This window comes from Dasypus novemcinctus, chromosome 5, assembly GCF_030445035.2.
Source record: "Dasypus novemcinctus isolate mDasNov1 chromosome 5, mDasNov1.1.hap2, whole genome shotgun sequence".
Classification (NCBI taxonomy): domain Eukaryota; kingdom Metazoa; phylum Chordata; class Mammalia; order Cingulata; family Dasypodidae; genus Dasypus; species Dasypus novemcinctus.
In genome coordinates, this window is record NC_080677.1 from 152907483 (window position 1) to 152926586 (window position 19104).

The 19104-nt window shown below is 34.4% G+C and overlaps 1 protein-coding gene across 14 annotated transcripts in view; it reads right to left on the reverse strand.

Annotated features, from left to right (window-relative positions):
• The window catches only part of CCDC7 (coiled-coil domain containing 7), a 568294-nt gene that overhangs the window by 37657 nt on the left and 511533 nt on the right, over positions 1-19104 (reverse strand). For 11 of the 14 annotated variants that reach the window (XM_058297711.2, XM_058297712.2, XM_058297715.2 and 8 more), the window contains 3 exons: positions 4746-4829; positions 2984-3103; positions 1764-1886 (listed from right to left, as the gene is read on the reverse strand). In XM_058297711.2, coding sequence (XP_058153694.1) covers positions 1764-1886; positions 2984-3103; positions 4746-4829 — 327 coding nt within the window. Of the gene's footprint in view, positions 1-1763; positions 1887-2983; positions 3104-4722; positions 4830-19104 lie in introns of those variants that run through there. The other 3 variants (XM_058297709.2, XM_058297718.2, XM_058297717.2) reach the window with 3 other exon arrangements.

Below are 19104 nucleotides of genomic sequence, written 5' to 3' on the forward strand. Positions count from 1 at the left end.
CTCCCTGCTTACATCATTCCTTCTGATACCATGACTTGATACATTAACTTCTTTATGTCTTTACTTAAATATCACCTCCACAGTGATCACAGGTCACCTCATCTAAAATATCACCATCAACCCAATACTCCCTAAATTTCTGCTCTGATTTATTTTTTCTTGTTAGCATTTACCACCATCTAGCATACATAATTTACTATTTATCCTTATTACTGTCTGTGTCCTCCTAATGGAAGGGAAGCTTTAGAAGAGCAGGGTTTTTAGTCAGTTTTGTTCATTGCTTCACCCCCAACAACTAGTCAGTAGGTGACACATAGAAATGTTCAAAAAGGATCTGTTGAATGAATTAATATATCTATGTCTTTTAGTTATTCATTTGACATTGTATGTCCCATTACTACGGATAACTAGAAGCCCCTAATTTACAAATGAGTTCGGTTTCACAAGTCAGTCATTTAAAACTCAGATTATATTTAACCACTATAACTATGCTAAATAAGCTGGTTAGGTTTCTACAAGGGCCAAAAACATACACGAAGTAAAGATGCTAGCATAAATTAACAAAAGAACAGCAAAATGGCTTAACTACCATATGTGATCATTTGTATGGTAATTAATTACTCAGAGTTACAAGTTGGGGTAGCGTGTTAGAAATATTTCTCCTTTAATATAGCTGGACCTCCATTTTTTTCTTTCCCTCCTGAAAGACAATAAAATACCACCTTCCCTAAGCACAAGTTTTTCCTGATAATATATGAGGTAGTAGAGACCAAGGAGAGATAGCCTCTAGTGGGTCGAGCCTGAGAAGCTGTGAAAATCTAGGACCGCCAACCAGTGAAAACCCCATCCTCAGTCCTAGTCTACCTTGTCAACTTTATTTGAAATCTACTAAAGCCCCAGGATTTTGGCTTTCTGTTGTTTGCTTTATAAACTTTCCTCTGTAATCGCACAAAATTCCTGACCATTTTCTCCTATCCTACTGCAGCAGAGAGTGGGATTTGCTCTCTTTGTCTTCTGCTTTCTTTCCCAGAAGCAAGTCCAAATCTCTTTTATTGTTGCTAAAGATTTTTTTCTCCTTTTATATTGCTAGAAAGTAAAAGGAAAGGGGATAAAAATACTCTCAATCAACATTTTTAAAATTTCCTCTTGTTTTTTACTTAAACCCTAATGGATAAGACCCAGAACATATATTTATTTTAGTTATTACAGCACATTATACACCAAAGAAATATTATCTACCTTTAAAAAAATAGTTCAAGCTCAACAGCTATAGGAAATGTGGTAGGGTGTTAAGAAATGGGATATGTAAAGTAGGTCTTACCTGTTAGAGCAATTAGAAGACTAGTGAGATGGTAATGAAGGGAAAGGAAAAAATGAATGTAAGTTTTCTTTTCCTTCCCACCCACCCTTGTGTTCAGTTTTTGTGTTGCAGACTCTGTGGGACTGAAAAAAAGAGTGATAAATAATGATAAGGAAGAGGGTAATAGGAAGGGTTTATCTCATTCATCCACAGTATCTCAAACAGTGAGCAAGAAGAAAGGTTGAGAAAATGACACAGAATTCCTATTGGTGGCAGGGGAAAAGAAAGACAGGGAAACTGCTAATCTATTAAGAATGCAGATATGTTAGACTTAATGATGAATTTAATTTGTGTTTTGCTACACTGGTTATATGATTAAAGTTAGTTAAACTTGATTATTTCCATATAATCTTTATTTTCTTAATAAAAAATAACATTCTACATGAAAAATATTAAAAATTACCTGAAAGTGCTTTATTCAATAAAGTAACATGGGTGGTTTTAGAAATGCTGGGTTCCTCCTTAGCTGTTTTAAAAAGTGATTTTGGAGATTCATTCACTAATGGAAAGGTCTCAGAAGTTCCTGCTAGAATAAATTTAGAAAATACGTTATATGTAAAAGTGAACATTTATAATTCTTTTTAAAACTCACATAGTGAATTAGTTATCAACAAAAGTAAAATTAAAACAACTGAAATTATTTTTTTCAGCTCAGTAATTTCTTAGTCAATAATGTAGATATCTACATTTAGAAGGAGAGTTTAGAGATCAGAACACTGCATAAATCACAGGCTTTTTTCCCCAATTCAAACAATATTATTAGATTAATTTTTCATAACTCTGACATATAAAAGTAGCACGGCATTGTAGAAAATGGCCACTTAAATCTCATTTTTAAATTGCTGGCTAGATATCAAACTGAAGCCAGAGCTGAAGAGATTTAGTTATAAGTTGTAATTGAAGATCATTGAGAGAATGGCATATTGTTGACACAATTTATTTCAGAAGCCATGGCTCTAGGCAAGTCATACATTTTATCAGATTAAGTAAAAGCTGGAGAGGGTTTGTAAGTTACTAAAAATAAAAAAAAATAAAATAAATGGATATTAGAGTACGGCCCCATATTATCAGATTTATATTTATTTTGTCTCACTTTCATGAAACTACTCTGGCTAGATTGTTTGCATGAAGTTATTTTGATATATCTTTATATTAAAGTTTAATGGGGGAAGTGGATTTGGCCCAGTGGATAGGGCATCAGTCTACCACATGGATAGATTTAGTAGTAGTAGTAAAAAACTAAAACAGCCAATGTCATTTAATAGAAGAAAGACTGAATAAAGTACTCTGTACTATGAAATAAAATGCTGCCAATAAAAATTATAAATTAAAGCCATTTTTAGGCTTGGAAGGATTTCCCTGAGATATTGCTGAATAAAATAAATGTAAGCATGTGAATGCATGTGTGTGTACAAACATTTTATAAAAAAAGATTGATATGGAATAACGTAGGTGGTGGAGGAGCAGAGAATGTGGGCAATTCACAAAAAAGAAAATAAAAAAAAAAGGGCACCAAAAATGTTTTGGAGAAGACATGCATAGATCAACATTATATACAGTTTATATAATAGAGTATACTATTCTAGGTAGGTTGATACATTTTATATCTTGATCATCTTTTACCTTTATTTTCAAACAGCGATAAGTTGATCACTTTTGTTTGGCGTTTACTTGGTGAGATACTCTTAGTTAAAAGGTCTTGCCAAGGTATAGACATATCCTTGCTTTTAAGTAAATTTGCACCTAAAATACAATTTAAAAAGAAAAATCATATGAAGACCTTATGATTCTTCAAACACTACTACCAAACCATATTATCTTTATTTATGCTTTTGTAACTTTTTCTTCTTATATTTTATTGAATGACCATTTGCTTATTTCTCCAATTCTATAAAACTATTTCATCACTACATCTTCTTAATTAAAAAATATATATATTTTTGAGGTACCAGGGTCTGATGATTGAACCCAGGACCTCACATGTGGTAAGCCAGTGCTCAATCACTGAGCCACATTGGCTTCTCTGAGTTGGTTTTTTCATTTGTTTTGCTTGTTGTTTGTTTTTTTAGAAGGCATCAGGAACCGAACCTAGGACCTCCCATGTGGGAGGTGGGAGCTTACCGCTTGAGCCATATCCACACCCTGTTCTGTGTTTCTTGATAGCATCACCCTTAATTCTGACTTTCATCTAAACCTCATTCTATCTTGAACCAGAATATTAATTTTTATATATGGTCTGTCATCTTTTTTAAATACCTTTTCTCTTATCAATTTCTACCTTTTAGATTTTATCTAGAACATTTTTATTATAAGTTCACTCTTAATAACTATGTATTATAATAATTAGCACAGCAACTCTTATCAGTCATGATATTTAAAATTTACTGTGTCCAAGTTTGTTATTCCAAATTGGCAAGAAGGGAATTAAACACATTAAGCAATTGCTAAAGCAAAATGATTCAAAATACCTAATAAAAAATTTCCAGAAATTTATGGATATAAAATATGGCTCATCGTAACCTAACAAATTTGGTAGAGTAAAAACACAAAACTAATTCAAATGTTTGGTTCAAAATATTTCATTTTTAGAAATTACACAAGTTTTCCATCAGCTATAAGCTGTTTAAATAAATAGTCTTTTTTGATTTAATTTTAACAATACTTTTCTTTTTTCCAGTAATGAAGTTATGAATATATCGAAATAAATGTAGACTATAAAACCTAAATTGTAGAAAGCTTGGTCAATCCTTGAATTTCTGTGGGAACACAATTTTGGGACTTGGCTCTGAGGTATCAGATATTTTCAAATTCTAATTTTCATTTGTCAAATCTGTAAAAAGTTGATAAATATAGTCTTTTTTGGATCAAAGATAAATGTGGATAACCTTGTTATTCCAGTACTAAAGGCAGCACTATAATCTCTGAACTAAACAACTAATGACTATACTGCAGCTGAGATATTTAAATTTGCCTGCTATATTATTCATATAAAGGCAATTGGTAACCAATGAAATAACTATCTGCTATATTCCTCTTCTTACCATATTCATCAGATAGCCTGTCTGTTTTTGTAAATTCAAAGCAACATGTCTATCTAAGCCAGATGTAGAAACTGATTGGAATAGCACTGGAAATACTTGCAACCGAGCATATTATAAATTACTACAGCATTGGATTTTTAGCGGTTATTTTTTAAATGGGTTGGTTCTAAAACTAATAATATCTAGCTAAGTTTCTATTGCTAGTAAATATTACTTAGGAATTCACAAAGACTCTTTTTCATGTAATAATAATATAAAGGTACTAATGCCATAAAAGATCCATACTTAACCTCCAGAGAAGAAGAACCATAAATATTATACCTGAAAAGTTCTTGTGCTCTTACCAGAGGGACCCTTGGATTGTGTCTTGATTTCCTCCTTTACTATATTTTTCTGAATAGCATCTTTCAAGAATTCTATATCATTCTCTGTAGATATAAAACAGATTTAATAACATTTTGTATGGTATTAATACATACGTGTGCAGAATCACAAAACCTAGAATTGGAAAGGCTCTTAGCAATCATATTAGTCTTATTATATTGAGGCATAGAGATATTTAATGATTTGACCAAGACTATATATCTAGGTTATCACAAAACTCGTGCTTCAACTCACATCTCACAACTCATTTCTTATCCAGTGCTTTTCCCATACTATGCGTTTGTTTTAGTTTTCTGGGCTGTTCAAGCAAATACCATGAAATTGGTTAGATTAAACTATGGGAATTTCTTTGCTCACAGTTTAGAGCCCATAAAAAATGTCCAAATAAAGGCATCATCAAGGAGATGCTTTCTTCCAGAAGACTGGCATTCTGGGCCAGGCTGAGGGCTGTCCTTGGTCCTTAGTTTATCACGTGGGAAAGCACATGTCAGTGTCTCCAGGTCTCTGTTCTCTTCCAGATTCCAATGATGTTCAACTTCTGGCTGCTCCCTCTGTGGCTTTTTTTTTTTTTAATTTTTAAAATCTATGTCTGAATTTCATTCGACTTATAAAGTGAGATTGTAAACCTGTTATAACCCAGGTACGATAGTGAACATCTTGTTTCAGAGAAATGCCTGATCTCATGAATAAATGTTAAATGTGCACTATGAATTTGGGAGTCCAAATATACCACCACTGCAATCTGTATAGTGGCCTGGACCACCTGGGGTATCTTTGCCAAAATGCAGAGATGCAACAAATTGTGCAGAACAATTCTGAATAAATAATTACATTTTGTGATAGTAATAAGAGCAACAGGACACAAAAGTGGAGTGCATTAGCAGACATGGTTTAATCTTGATAGTTCTCTCTCCAACTGTTATATGTAAGAACGACTTACCCGTTTTAGCTGAGCAAGAAACAGTTCTTAGGTACCAGAATGTAATGGAAATATAATTAGATGACATATAGGGTTAAGCACTAGGCATACAAAAGTATGTGCTAGAAAAACTTAAAATCTGGGAGGGAGCAAACATTGTAGGAGTCACAATTTTCCTCTTTCACAATATTTTCCTACCTGTGTTAATTTAAAAAAAAAATCTGTCCTGCTTAGTGTTCACTGAGCTTTTAAAAAATATATAAAACATATATTAATATAATATATAGCTTTATTTAGAAATAATTCACATTTTAATTTACCCATTTAAAGTATACAGTTAAATGTTTTTAATGTATTCAGAGTTGCATAAAAATATCACAATTTTAGAATCTGCTTCATATTTATACTAATGTAATTCCAGTGAGATATAGTTCTAGATAATGCACCATATATATTACAGACATATTGTAATTGTTTTAATTATTGCCTTATATAATTGTATACCTTTTAAAGAAGATGAAAGAAGAAAGAAGAGCAAGTACATACTTAAAGAATTTGTCATATTAACTTTCTTATTTACAGTTTCTGGTTCTCTTCATTTGTTTCTGTGGATTCAGGTTACCAAAGGGTGTCACTTTCTTACTTCAATACTACATAGCTACCATTCATCTCCTTTGAATTGTTACTGTCTATATATTACATTTCTACTTGTTATAGGCCCAATAAGGCAAATATTAACATATTGTTAATCAGTTAAGAAAGAAGAAATATACGTTTATACTGTCTTTCATAATTACAGAACTGTTTTTATTCATGCTCTTTTTTCATGTGGATTTAAATTATTGTCCAAGGTCATTTGTTTTCATCATGACAAACTTTCTCTAGTATTTCTTGTAAGGCAGGTATGCTTGCAATGAATTCTCTCAATTTATATTTATCTAGAAATCTCTTCATTTCACCTTTATTTCTTTTCTTTTCTTTTTTTATTAAATTGTATTTTTTAAAAAGATACATAGATCACAAAAAATGTCACATTAAAAAATATAAGAAGTTCCCACATACCCTATCACCACCCCACCCACTGCTCCCACATCAACAACCTCTTTCATCATTGTGGCACATTCATTGCATTTGGTGAATATGTTTTGGAGCACCACTGCACCACATGGATTATAGTTTATGAGTCTTGCTTGGCAGTTATTTCTTTCAGGACTTTAAATACATCATACCACAGCCTGCTGGCTTCTACTGCTTCTGATAGCAAGTTAGTTGTTGATGTTATGGGGGCTGCATTTTACAAGATGGGTTGCTTTTCTCTCCTGGATTTCAAGATTTTTCCCTTTCAAAATTTTACTATGATGTGTCTGCTTGTGGCTCTCTTTGTGTTTATCCTATTTGTAATTTATAGAGCTTCTTTGGCCTTTAGACCAATATTTTTCATCAAATTTGTGAAATTTTTGGCCATTATTTCTTCAAATATTTTTTCTGCTCCTTCCTATCTCCTATCCTTCTGCTATTCCCATTATCCATCTGTTGGTGCACTTAATGGTGTCCACAGTTCTCTGAATCTGTTCATTTTCCTTCGTCTGTGTTCTTCAGATTGCAAAATGTCTATAAATCTGTTATTAAGTTTCCTGATTCTTCTAACCCTTCTAGTGAAATTTTCTTATACTTTTCAACCCCAGAATTTCCACTTGGTTCTCTTATTAAAAATTATTTTTATATCTTTACTAATATTCTTTATTTGAAGAGAGCCTTGTCATATCTTCTTTTACTTCTTTAATAACTGTTTCTTTAGTTCGTTGATCATAATTTCTTTTTTCTATCTGGTTGCATCATGGTAATTTTTGGTGTGTTGCTTTGCTGTGCAGGGGCCTGCACCTCTCTGTGCAGGTGCGAGATGACTTTTTTCTCTTTTTTACCAGGAAGTCCTGGGGATCAAACTGGGGTCCTCCATATGGTAAAGGGAGCTCAATTTCTTGAGCCACAGCTGCTTCCCTGAAAATAATTTTAATAACTTTGAATTTTTTACCCATTAAGTCTGATATAACTCTGATATTGGGAGCCTCTCATAAAGAAGGTTTTTTTCTGTGTAAGAGTCATATTTTACTATTTCTTTGCATGGGGCATAATTTTTAAAAAACTGGATATTTAAGATAATATTGTATAGTGACTTTGGAAATTAATTTTCTTCTCTCCTTTTGGGGGCTTATTCCTATTGTTTGCTTGTTTCTTTATTTGGCTGGACTACTTTACTGAAGTCTCTTTCTCCTACAGTGTGAAGCCTCTGCTGTCACTCCTTTGAGGACAAAGCCTTGGGCGAGCACATAGTTACCCTGCAATGACAGTGGTTTTAGCAGGGCTCTCTTTGACTGTCCTTTCCCATTATAACTCTGTTAAGCTATCTACCTCTGCCAATTGCTAGCTGATTGGTATATTGTTTTTGATAATACTCTGGGTAATAAATTGTTCCAAAGTCCAACCCAATTAAATTTGGGTCTACAGGGATGGTTTTGAGGACAGTCTTTGAAGATATTTTGGACCACAGGAGGGCTCTTACTTGTCTCTTTCCCTTGTTCTCCCTAATAAACTACCTGGGCTATGATTTGGCTCAGAGCTCCAATATTCCTCTTTATTCTCTTCCACCAAAATTTCCATTGTTTTCCAGAGTGCCCTTAGACTTGAACTTCACATTCTGTTCCAAATCAAGTCAATTCCCTTGGGATCAGGTTCATATCCACGGTGGTTTGGAGTTGTAGGTACCCTAGAAAAATATGCTCTTAAACTTAATGCATTACTATAGGTTTGAAATAAGCATAAATAGATGAGGTTACTTCAGTTAAGCTGTAGCAAACCTCAATCAGGATGGTTCCTGATATAATTAGGAAAATAATATTACTCCAGTAATAACCCTATTACTGGAGTCTATTTATTTATTGTTTAAAACGGAAAGTTTATTTGCTCAGTACACCAAATAGGATGCAAGCACTGTCATGACAAATATATAGAAATATGCATATATAGAAATATGCAGATCAAAGTAAAACAGTAATTTAGTTTAAATGAAGGGAACTCTCTTCAAGTGTTATGGTGACATATTCCCAAGAAGATTCTTTTCTTCAGTTAAACATATATTTCAATAAAATAAAGGGTGATAATGAATTAAGTGGATGTTACCTAGTGTGAATTTTACAAGTGAAATAATATTTGGACATAGAGAAAGAAGGCCACAGGAAGCAAGGAGCTGAACATTAATGGAACCTGGAAGAAAAGGGAGAGGCCAGGAGACACCATCATGTTCCTTGCCATGTGACAAGTTAAGAACCAAGAATGACCCAGCCCCAGAATGCCACAGTCTTTGGGGGAAAAGCATCACCTTGAGGATGACTCGGCTTGGACTTTTTTTCTAACCTAAAAACTGTGAGCCATTAAATTCCCATTGTTTAAACTAATCCAGTGCAGAATTGAAACATCCTCTTTTCTCTTCTGAAGTCCTATCTTTCTCCCTGAGCAAAATCTTTGTGCCATGCCTCAGAAGCTAAGGCAGGGACAGTGACCTGTTTCTTTCAGATTGACATCCCTGCTTTCTAAACAGGGTACTGGGTAGAGTTAGTACCTTTGGTCATCTCTGCTTGCCTCCCATACTGACATAGACTCTCCACCTTCTGAGTGAGTTGGGGTGAGAGCAATTAGGTCCCAGTATTCTCATTCTGCCACACCTAGTTTAAAGACTCCATCCTATGAGTAGGAGCTGGGTGGAGGGAGGGGACTCAGCCACATTTATCTAGAATTTAGCTTTTGTGACATAGAGAACTGGGAGATATGGAAATATTGGCAGCCTGGTGCTTCCAGAGAGATACTCTAGCCATTCACTATGAGCTGGGAAAAGGAGCCCTATCTCATTGCCAGCATCCACTTGGAGTAACACTTCATAACTTCACTGGATTGGATTGGAGTTGGGGAGTGAAGGACATGTGGAGGTCAAGTGCCACAGACTCTGATCATACTGATACTTAGAAGATTTTCTTGAGTAAATGTTTCATTTGCTGTATGGCCTTAGGAAGATTCTAGATACTTTACATGTTGTTGCTGTTGTTGTTTGCTGCACTGCTTACTGTGGCTTTGTAATGAATTTTAAGATTGTGAGGTATGAGTCCCCCAAATTTATTCTTTTTTTTCAAGATGGCTTTGCCTATTCAGGGCCCCTTATCTTTCCATATAAATTTGATGATTGGTTTTTCCATTTCTGGAAAGAAGGCTGTTGGAATTTTGATTTGGAGAGCCATGAATCTGCAAACTGCTTTGAATAGAAATGATCTATATATTTAGTCTCCCAATCCATGAACATGTAATGACCTTCTATTTTCTTAGGTCATCCTTGATTTCTTTTAGTAGTGTTTTCTAGTTTCCTGTGTATAAATCCTTTACATCCTTGGTTAGAGTCCTAGATATTTGATTCTTTTAGTTTCTATTGTAAATGGAATATATTTCTTGATTTCTTCTTCAGATTGTTTGGTGCCATTTTAGGAAACACTACTGATTTGGGGGTGTTGATCTTGTACCCCAACTCTTTGCTGAATTCATTTATTAGCTTTAGGAATTTTGTTGTGGATTTTTCTGGATTTTCTGTATATAGGATCATGGCAACTGCAAACAGGAAAAGTTTTACTTCTTCCTTTCCAATTTGAATGACTTTTATTTCTTTTTCTTTTCTACATGCTCTGGCTAGACCTTCCAGCACAATGCTGAATAACAGTGGTAACAATGAGCATCTGTCTTGTTTGTAATCATAGAGGGAAAGCTATCAGTCTTTCATAATAAAATATGATGTTACCTGTGGATTTTTTGTACCGTTTACCACATTGAGGAAGTTTCCTTCTTTTCCTAGTTTTCTAAGTGCTTTTATCAAGGTGTCCTGGATTTTGTCAAATGCCCTTTCTGCATCAATTGAGATGATCATGTGCTTTTGTCTCCTTCCTTCTCTTAATGTGATATATTGCATTTATTTTCTTTTTTTTTAAAGATTTATTTTTTATTTATTTCTCTGCCCCCACCCCGTTGTCAGTTCTCTGTCCATTCACTGTGTGTTTTTCTGTATCTGCTTGTATTCTTGTCAGTGGCACTAGGAATCTGTGTCTCTTTTAGTTATGTCATCTTGCTGCATCAGCTCTCTGTGTGTGGGTCACCACTCCTGGGCAGGCTGCACTTTTTTTCACATGGGGTGGCTCTCCTTACGGGGCACACTCATTGTGTGTGGGGCTCCCCTGCGTGGCATGGCACTCCTTGTGCACATCAGTACTGCACATGGGCCAGCTCAACACACGGGTCAGGAGGCCCTGGGTTTGAATCCTGGACCTCCTGTGTGGTAGGCGGATGCTCTATCCATTGAGCCAAATCCACTTCCTCACATTTATTTTCTTAGGATGAACCACCCTTACATACCTGGGATAAAACCCACTTGATCATGGTATATAATTTCTTTTACTGTGCTGGTGGATTTGGCTTACTAGTATTTTGTTGAGGATTTTTGCATCTATATTCATAAGAGATAATAAGGGTCTATAATTTTTTTACTAATGTTATCTTTATCTGCCTCTGGTATGAAGGCAATAAAATATAATAAGTTAGGGATTTTCCCTCCTCTTCAATTTGTAGAAGAGTTTGAGCAGGAATGGTGTTAATTCTTGGGTGGCTTGGTAAAAGTCCCCTATGAAGCCATCTGGTGCTAGGCTTTTCTTTGTTGGGAAATTTTTGATTGCTATTTAATCTCTTTAGTTATCAATAATTTGTCGAGATCTTCTATTTCTTCCTCAGTCAATGTAGGTAGTTTGAGTGTTTCTAGGAATTTGTCCATTCTTAATTTGTTGCCATAGTTGTTCATAGCATCCTCTTATAGTCCTTTTTATTTCAGTAGTGTTGGTAGTAATGCCCCTCTTTTCACTTCGGATTTAAGTTATTTGTGTCCTCTCTTTTTTCTCCATTAGACTAGCTAAAGATTTGTCAATTTTATTGAACATTTCAAAGAACCAATTTCCAGTTTTGTTGATTCTTTCTATTGTTTTTTTTTTTTTTAATTCTACATTTCATTTAGCTTCACTCTAATTGCTGTTATTTCCTTCCCTCTACTAACTTTGGGTTTAGTTTGTGCTTCTTTTTCTAGTTCTTCCAGTTTTGAGGTTAGGTCTTTGATTTGAAATCTTTTTTAATGTAAGCATTCAGAGCTATAAATTTCCCTCCTAGCATTGCCTTTGATGCATCCCATATGTTTCGGTATATTGTAATTTCATTTTCATTTGCCTAAAGATATTTCCTTTTCCTTGTGATTACTTCTTTAACTCATTGGTTGTTTAAGAGTACATTGTTTAATTTCCACCTATGTGTGAATTTTCCATTTCTTCCTCTGTTATTGATTTCTAGCTTCATTCCATTGTGGTCAGAAAAGATACGTTTATTACTTCAATATTTTTAAATTTATTGCAACTTGTTTTGTGACAGAAGACGCGGTCTGTCCTGGAGTATGTTTCATGTTCACTTGAGAAGAATGTGTATTGTTTTATTGGACAATGTGTTCTGTGTGTCTGTTAGGTCTAGTTTGTTTCAAGTATCATTCAACTCTTGTATTTCCTTATTGATATTCTGACTAGATGGTCTATCCATTATTAAAAGTGGTGTTAAAGTCTCTGTAGTTAATGTAGAACCACCAATTTCTCCCTTCAAGTCTGTCAGTATTTACTTTAAATATTTTGGAGGCTTTGCTGTTAGTTGCATAAATTTTCATGATAGTTACTTCTTCCTTTTGACTTGACCCCTTTATCAGTATATAATGACAATCCTTGTCCCTCATAAATATTTTTTACCTAAAGTCTATTTTATCTGATATTAGTATACCTTTATTAATAGTATTACTCTACCCCAGCTTTCTTTTGGCTACTACTTGCATGGCATATATTTTTTCTATCCTTTCACTTTCAACATACTTGTATCTTTGAATTTAAGGTTAGTCTCTTGCAAGCAGTGTACAGTTGTATTACATTTTTTATCCATTCCACCAATCTCTGCCTTTTGACAGGAGAGTTTAATCCATTTACATTTAAAATCACTACTAATAATGCAGGAATTTCTTTTGCCATTTTGCTATTTTTAGCCTTTGTAAGTTGTATACCTTTTTTCTCCCTCAATTATTCCATTAATGCCTACCTTTATATTTATTTGATTTTTTTGTGCTGAATTATATTGAGTGCCTCCTAATTTCTATCTGAATATATTTTTCATATATTCCTTGTGGTTACCATGGGACAAAAATTTACCATACTAAATCCATAACACTCATATTTGGTATGCTATTATCTTTTTTTTTTTTTTAAAGATTTATTTATTAAATCCCCCCTCTCCCCCGGTTGTCTGTTCTCTGTGTCTATTTGCTGTGTCTTGTTTCTTTGTCTGCTTCTGTTGTCGTCAGCAGCACGGGAAGTGTGGGCGGTGCCATTCCTGGGCAGGCTGCACTTTCTTTAGTGGCTCTCCTTATGGGTGCACTCCTTGCGCGTGGGGCTCCTCTACGCGTGGACACCCCTGGGTGGCAGGGCAGTCCTTGCGCGCATCAGCACTGCACATGGGCCAGCTCCACACGGGTCAAGGAGGCCGGGGGTTTGAACCACGGACCTCCCATGTGGTAGACGGACGCCCTAACCACTGGGCCAAGTCTGTTTCCCACTATTATCTTGACTTCAGTAGCATACACATGTACTTTTCCTATATCCTTGTGTAGAAAAAGCAATTTACTGGTATTTAGTATAATTTACCAGCCTCTTCCTCTTCCTCTTCCCTGGACACTGTACAGTTTTCTATTGGACTCTGGCATTTCAACATAGTTGATTCTGTCAGCTTATGCTTGTTGGTTAGTTGTTCTGGTGGAGGGACTATTTCCTGGAGCACCCTACTCCACCATCATTCCCCAATTCTTTACCCTCAGTCTGACTTTAAAACCTCCAACTGACTGGATAAGGGAACTGCCCTCATTGCTCAGGATAAATTCTTTTGTTGATTGTAAGGCAATCGGCCATAGATGCAATCAACTGATTATAGATGTAAATCCTTCTATGAAATACCCTCATAGTAACAATCAGGCCAGTGCTTACTTGACCAAATAACTGAATACCATAACCTAGTCAAGCTGACACATGAAACTAACTGTTATATTTAACAAGAAATTTTTATGGTTTTAATATTTTTAAAGTTAGTCAGATTTTCTTTATGTCTCAGAATAAGGTCTATCTTTGTTAATGGTCCATGTTCACTCGAACACAAAGTATATTATTTTCAATGTGGGTGGTATGTTCTATGCATATCAATTAGGACAAGTTAGTTGATATGTTTGTTCAATTCTTCTAATTATTTACTAATCTTTTGTATATTTGTTCTATCAATTATTGAGAGTATAGCATTGAAATATCCAACTATAATTGTGGATTTGTCTATAAATCCTTTCAGTTATATCAATTTTTTCACATGTTTTGACACTGAATTCACATTTAAGATCTAGGATTATTATGTCCCCTAGAGGAACTGACCTCTTTACTATAATAAATCATCTTCTTTATAGCTCTTTTACTATTTTTGGTTCTGAAGTTCAGTTTGTCTGATACTAATATAGACACTTCAGCTTTCTTTTAGTTAGTGTTAGCATGGTATATTGTCTCCAATCCTTTTTACTTTTAAACTGTGTGTATTAGTCAGCCAAAGGGGTGCTGATGCAAAATACCAGAAATTGATTGGTTTTTATAAAGGGTATTTATTTGGGGTAGGAGCTTACAGATACCAGGCCATAAGGCATAAGTTACCTTTCTCACCAAAGTCTATTTTTACATGTTGGAGCAAGATGGTTGCTGGCATCTGTGAGGGTTCAGACTTCCTGGGTTCCTCTGGGTTCAGCTCCACAAGATCACCCATAGGCTATGAGGCAAATGGCTCTATCTCTCTCCCTGGGGCTCCAGCTTAAGGCTTCAGCATCAAACTCCAACATCAAAAACCCTTAACTCTGTCCTTTGCCATGCCCTACTGGCACAAGAGATTTACATAATTACTTAATCAAGCAAACCCATGAATTCAATATAATCTAATATGCCCAGAGGAAAAGATCAGTTTACAAACATAATCCAAAATTTCTTTTTGGGATTCATCAATAATATCAAACTACTACACTGTCTATTTTCTTTTCAAGTGTATTTACTTTAGATAGCATTAATTGGGTCTTGCTTTTTAGTCCAAATTGGCATTCTCTGCTTTTTAATTGGAATACTTAGATCATTTACATTTAATGGTCTTATCTTATAGTTAGGATTAAAGCTACATTTTGGTATCAGTTTTCTGTTGTTCTAGCTGCTTATTGTTTTGTTTTGTTTTTCTAATTTTTTCCTTCTTTTAATTGACTATTTTTACTTATTCCATATTATCTTCAATATTGGTTAATTAGATGAAAATCTTCCTTTTATATTTAAAGGTACTCTAGGATTTATAGTATACTTCAGTTATCATCTAGTCTTTCTTCATATGTTATCATACTATTTTACATATCATACTACTTCACTAATTCACTTACAATGATCCATTTGCTTGTCTCATCTGTTGTGCTACTTTTGTCATACATTTCACTTTCACACTTGCTATAAATACATTGGTATTATTTTTGTTTGAAATAGTCAATTACCTTTTTAAAGAGATTAAAAAATGAGAGGACAAACTCTTTTAGATGTACCACATAACTACCATTTCCAGTAACGTCTATTTCTTCGTATAGATCCAATTTTCAATCTGATAAGATTTTCCTTCTTCCTGAATAATTTCATAAACTTTCTTGTATGAGAGTTCTGCTTCTATGAAGTCTCTCCAATTTGATTAATTGAAAAAACCTTTATTTCACCATTATGTTTGAAAGATATTTTTGCAAGGTATTGATTTCCAAGTGACTGTTTTACTTTCATGACTTCAAAAATTTTGCACTATTTTCTTCTATATTTCATAATTTTGGTAAGAAGTCTGCTGTAATTCTTCTCTTTGTCCTCTGTTACTATGTCATTTTTTTTCTCTATGGGTACTTTCAGGACTTTCTCTTTATCATTATTTTTCAGGGATTTGGTTATAATGTGACTTGCTGTGATTTTCTTTACTTTTTTCCTGCTTAGTGTTCTTTGAGCTCCTTAGATTTATTTGAAGTTTTACTCAAATTTAGAAAAATAATTGTCATTATTTCTTCAATTACTAGTGTATTATATTGCTTGGTTTTGTCGACAGGTATATGAACCTCTGTATATTATTTTCAATCTTTTCCGTATTTCTGGGTTTTATTTTGGATAGTTTATTTTGCTATGTGATTTGATTCCCTGCAAAATCTTATCTTCTGTTAATCTCAGTATATTTTAAATTTCAGATAGTGTATTTTTCAACTCTAGATGCCCTTTTTAGGACTTTTTAATATCTTCCATTTCCTTCCTTAACATGTTCTTGTTTTGTGTAACATTGTTTGCACATAATAGTTCTTTTAAGATGCTTTTCTGCTATTCGAATGACTTCTGTTATTTCTGTGTCTATTTATTGATTTACTCTTGCACTTTTGCATTGCCTGGTAAATTTTTATTAGATGCTGAAAACTGCATAATTCATGCCACAGTAGGCTTTATATTGTTTGTATCCTATCAAAGAAAATTTTTAGACATTGTTTTGGCAAGCAGTTACTTGTGATCAGTATAACTTTATGAGATTAACCCTTAAATTTTTTAGTAAACTTTATTTTTAGAAGGTTTTAGAATTACAGAAAAATTACACTTAAAGTATAGGGAATTCTCATATTACTCCCCTTCCTCCATCACACACATACACACACTTTCCCCTATCATTAATCTTACGTTAGTGTAGTACATTAGTAACAATTGATGGAAGTAGAGTCTGGAAGATAGGTTACCAGGAGATAGAAGGGAAGCAGAGACTGGTAAACTGATGCTTAATCTGTGCAAAATTTAAAATTATATTGATTATAACAGTTTGGAAGTGGACAGAGGTAATGGTGTCTCATCAATATGAGGGTAATTAACAGCACTTAAGGGTGAATGTGAATGTGGTTCAAGAGGAAAATTTTGGGTCATCCATGATGCTGGAAGGAAAGCTAGATGATAAAACAGGTGACTGTAAAACTCAGTGAACTCTGAGGTGGCCAAGGATTGTGGTTAAGAATACAAATATAAGAATGTTCTTTCAGGATCTATAACAAAGGTATGTCACTAGCAGAGGGTGCTGAAAGTGGGGTGATATATGGGGAATATGCACCTAAAACAAACTTCTATGGCATATGAATGTATTTGTGTTGTCATAGGTATGTTTTCTCGGTAGACAGAGGACCACACAATAGCTAACAAAATATTAAACTACCATCCTGAGGAAGTCCTGCTAGTTACTCAAATAAAATGGCAAAAATCTCTGGAATATGTAAGCCATGCCTACGAAAAGAAACCAGGCCTACGTACCAAGCCCTTGATTTTAATGCTTATACTTATAAACATTATTACTGTAAAAATGAAATTTAGCCTAATTATAATTAATGCCTAAGAGTTACCTCCTAGAAACCTCCTTGTTACTCAAATGTGGCTTCTCTCTAACCCTTAAGTTTTTTTATGGTGGATCCAGGGCAGACTTGAGGCTAAGTTAGCCCCATATTGGAGCCCTAACTGCTTTCAGCCTTGGGTGAGCTCTGGAAATTGATCATCCTACTCTCTTCTGGTTATTCTTTCCTCTGCTTTGTGGAGTTCCCTCTCACACAGATAAGCACTCAGACAAAGATTCAAGATGTATTATTTAAGGGTTACTATAAGATCTCTGGATCTATTCTGAGTAAGAAAGAAATATAGGAAAAGGTTGTGTGCTTAGGAGTAATATGATCTAACAAAAAAAGAATCAATGACAACTGTAGAGGGAACTGACTGTGAGGGACAAGAGTGGAATTAGAGAGAAGAGACCAGAAACTATTCAGTAATCCACGCTTAAGATGATGTTGGTTTAATCAAGGAAGATGACAGACATGTTTTAAAGGTAAAGACTGGCTAATGGATTGGTTGTGGAGTGTGAAGAAAGAGAAGAGCCAAAGCTGACTCCAAAGGTTTTGGGATAAGAAACTAGTTACAGAATCCTTTCCCTAGAATTATTTATTTGTACATTTTAACCTTAATTTAATTGTAAATTTTAACAAAGCTATAGAAAAGTCCATAGAATACATATATAGGTATCTTAGTTTTCCAGAGCTGCTATGGCAAATACCACGTAATAGGTTAGCTTAAACAAGAATTTGTCTCACAGTTTTGAAGGCCTCAAGTCTAAATTAAGGTATCAACAAGGCCATGCTTTCTTCCAGCGTCAGTAGCTTTCTAGTAATGACTCACCACACTCCTTAGGGTTTTTTGACTTGCATCTTGATGACCGTGGTCTTCTGTGGCTTTCTCTGTCCAAATATCCTCTTTTCATTAGACCCCCAGTAATACAGATTAAGACACATCTGATTCAATTTGGCCACTTGTTAACTAATAATGACCTCTTCATGTAAAACAAAAGATTTTTAGGAGGTACCAGGGATTAAACTCAGGACCTCATACATGTGAAGCAGGCACTCAATCCTTGAGCTATATCCTGCTGCAATAATAACATCTTCAAAAGGTCCTGTTTATGAATAGGTTTAGACCTAAGGAATGCAGATCAAGATCTGAACATGTCTTTTGTGGGGTACATGATTCAATTCCCAGCAATAGCTTAATAACTACCCAGGTCACGAAATAGAAATTTGTCAACTGTACCAAAAGTCCTCTACATGCTACATTCCAATGACAATTATTGCCCTTTTGTCTTAAAATAACCACAAACTTAACTTTATTATAATCACTTCCCTATTTTATGAAATTATCAGCCAAGTGTGTTTTCTAAAATGTCTTTTTTAACTTTATTTTTAAAGATGTTAAATAACCTCTGTAATTTTGTCTTTTAAAATGCCTTTTCTTAAACTTTATTTTTAAAAATGTTTTAGATTACAGAAAGATTACATTGAAAATATAGGGGATTCCCATATACCCTGCCTCCTCCCCCTCTCACATTTTCCCCTATTAATAACATCTTACATTAGTGTGGTATATTTGCCACAAGTATTGAAGCATTGCTACCAACCATGATCTATAATTTACATTATGGTTTACACTTTGCACCATACAAGTTTATAGGTTTTGACAAAATGCCTATATCCATCACTGCAATATCATGCAGAACAATTCCAATGCCCTAAAAATGCCCTATGCCCTATGTTCTACCTATTCTTCCCTCTCACTCTTCTCTGAACCACCATGGACCAAAGTAGACTTATTGCTATTGTAGCA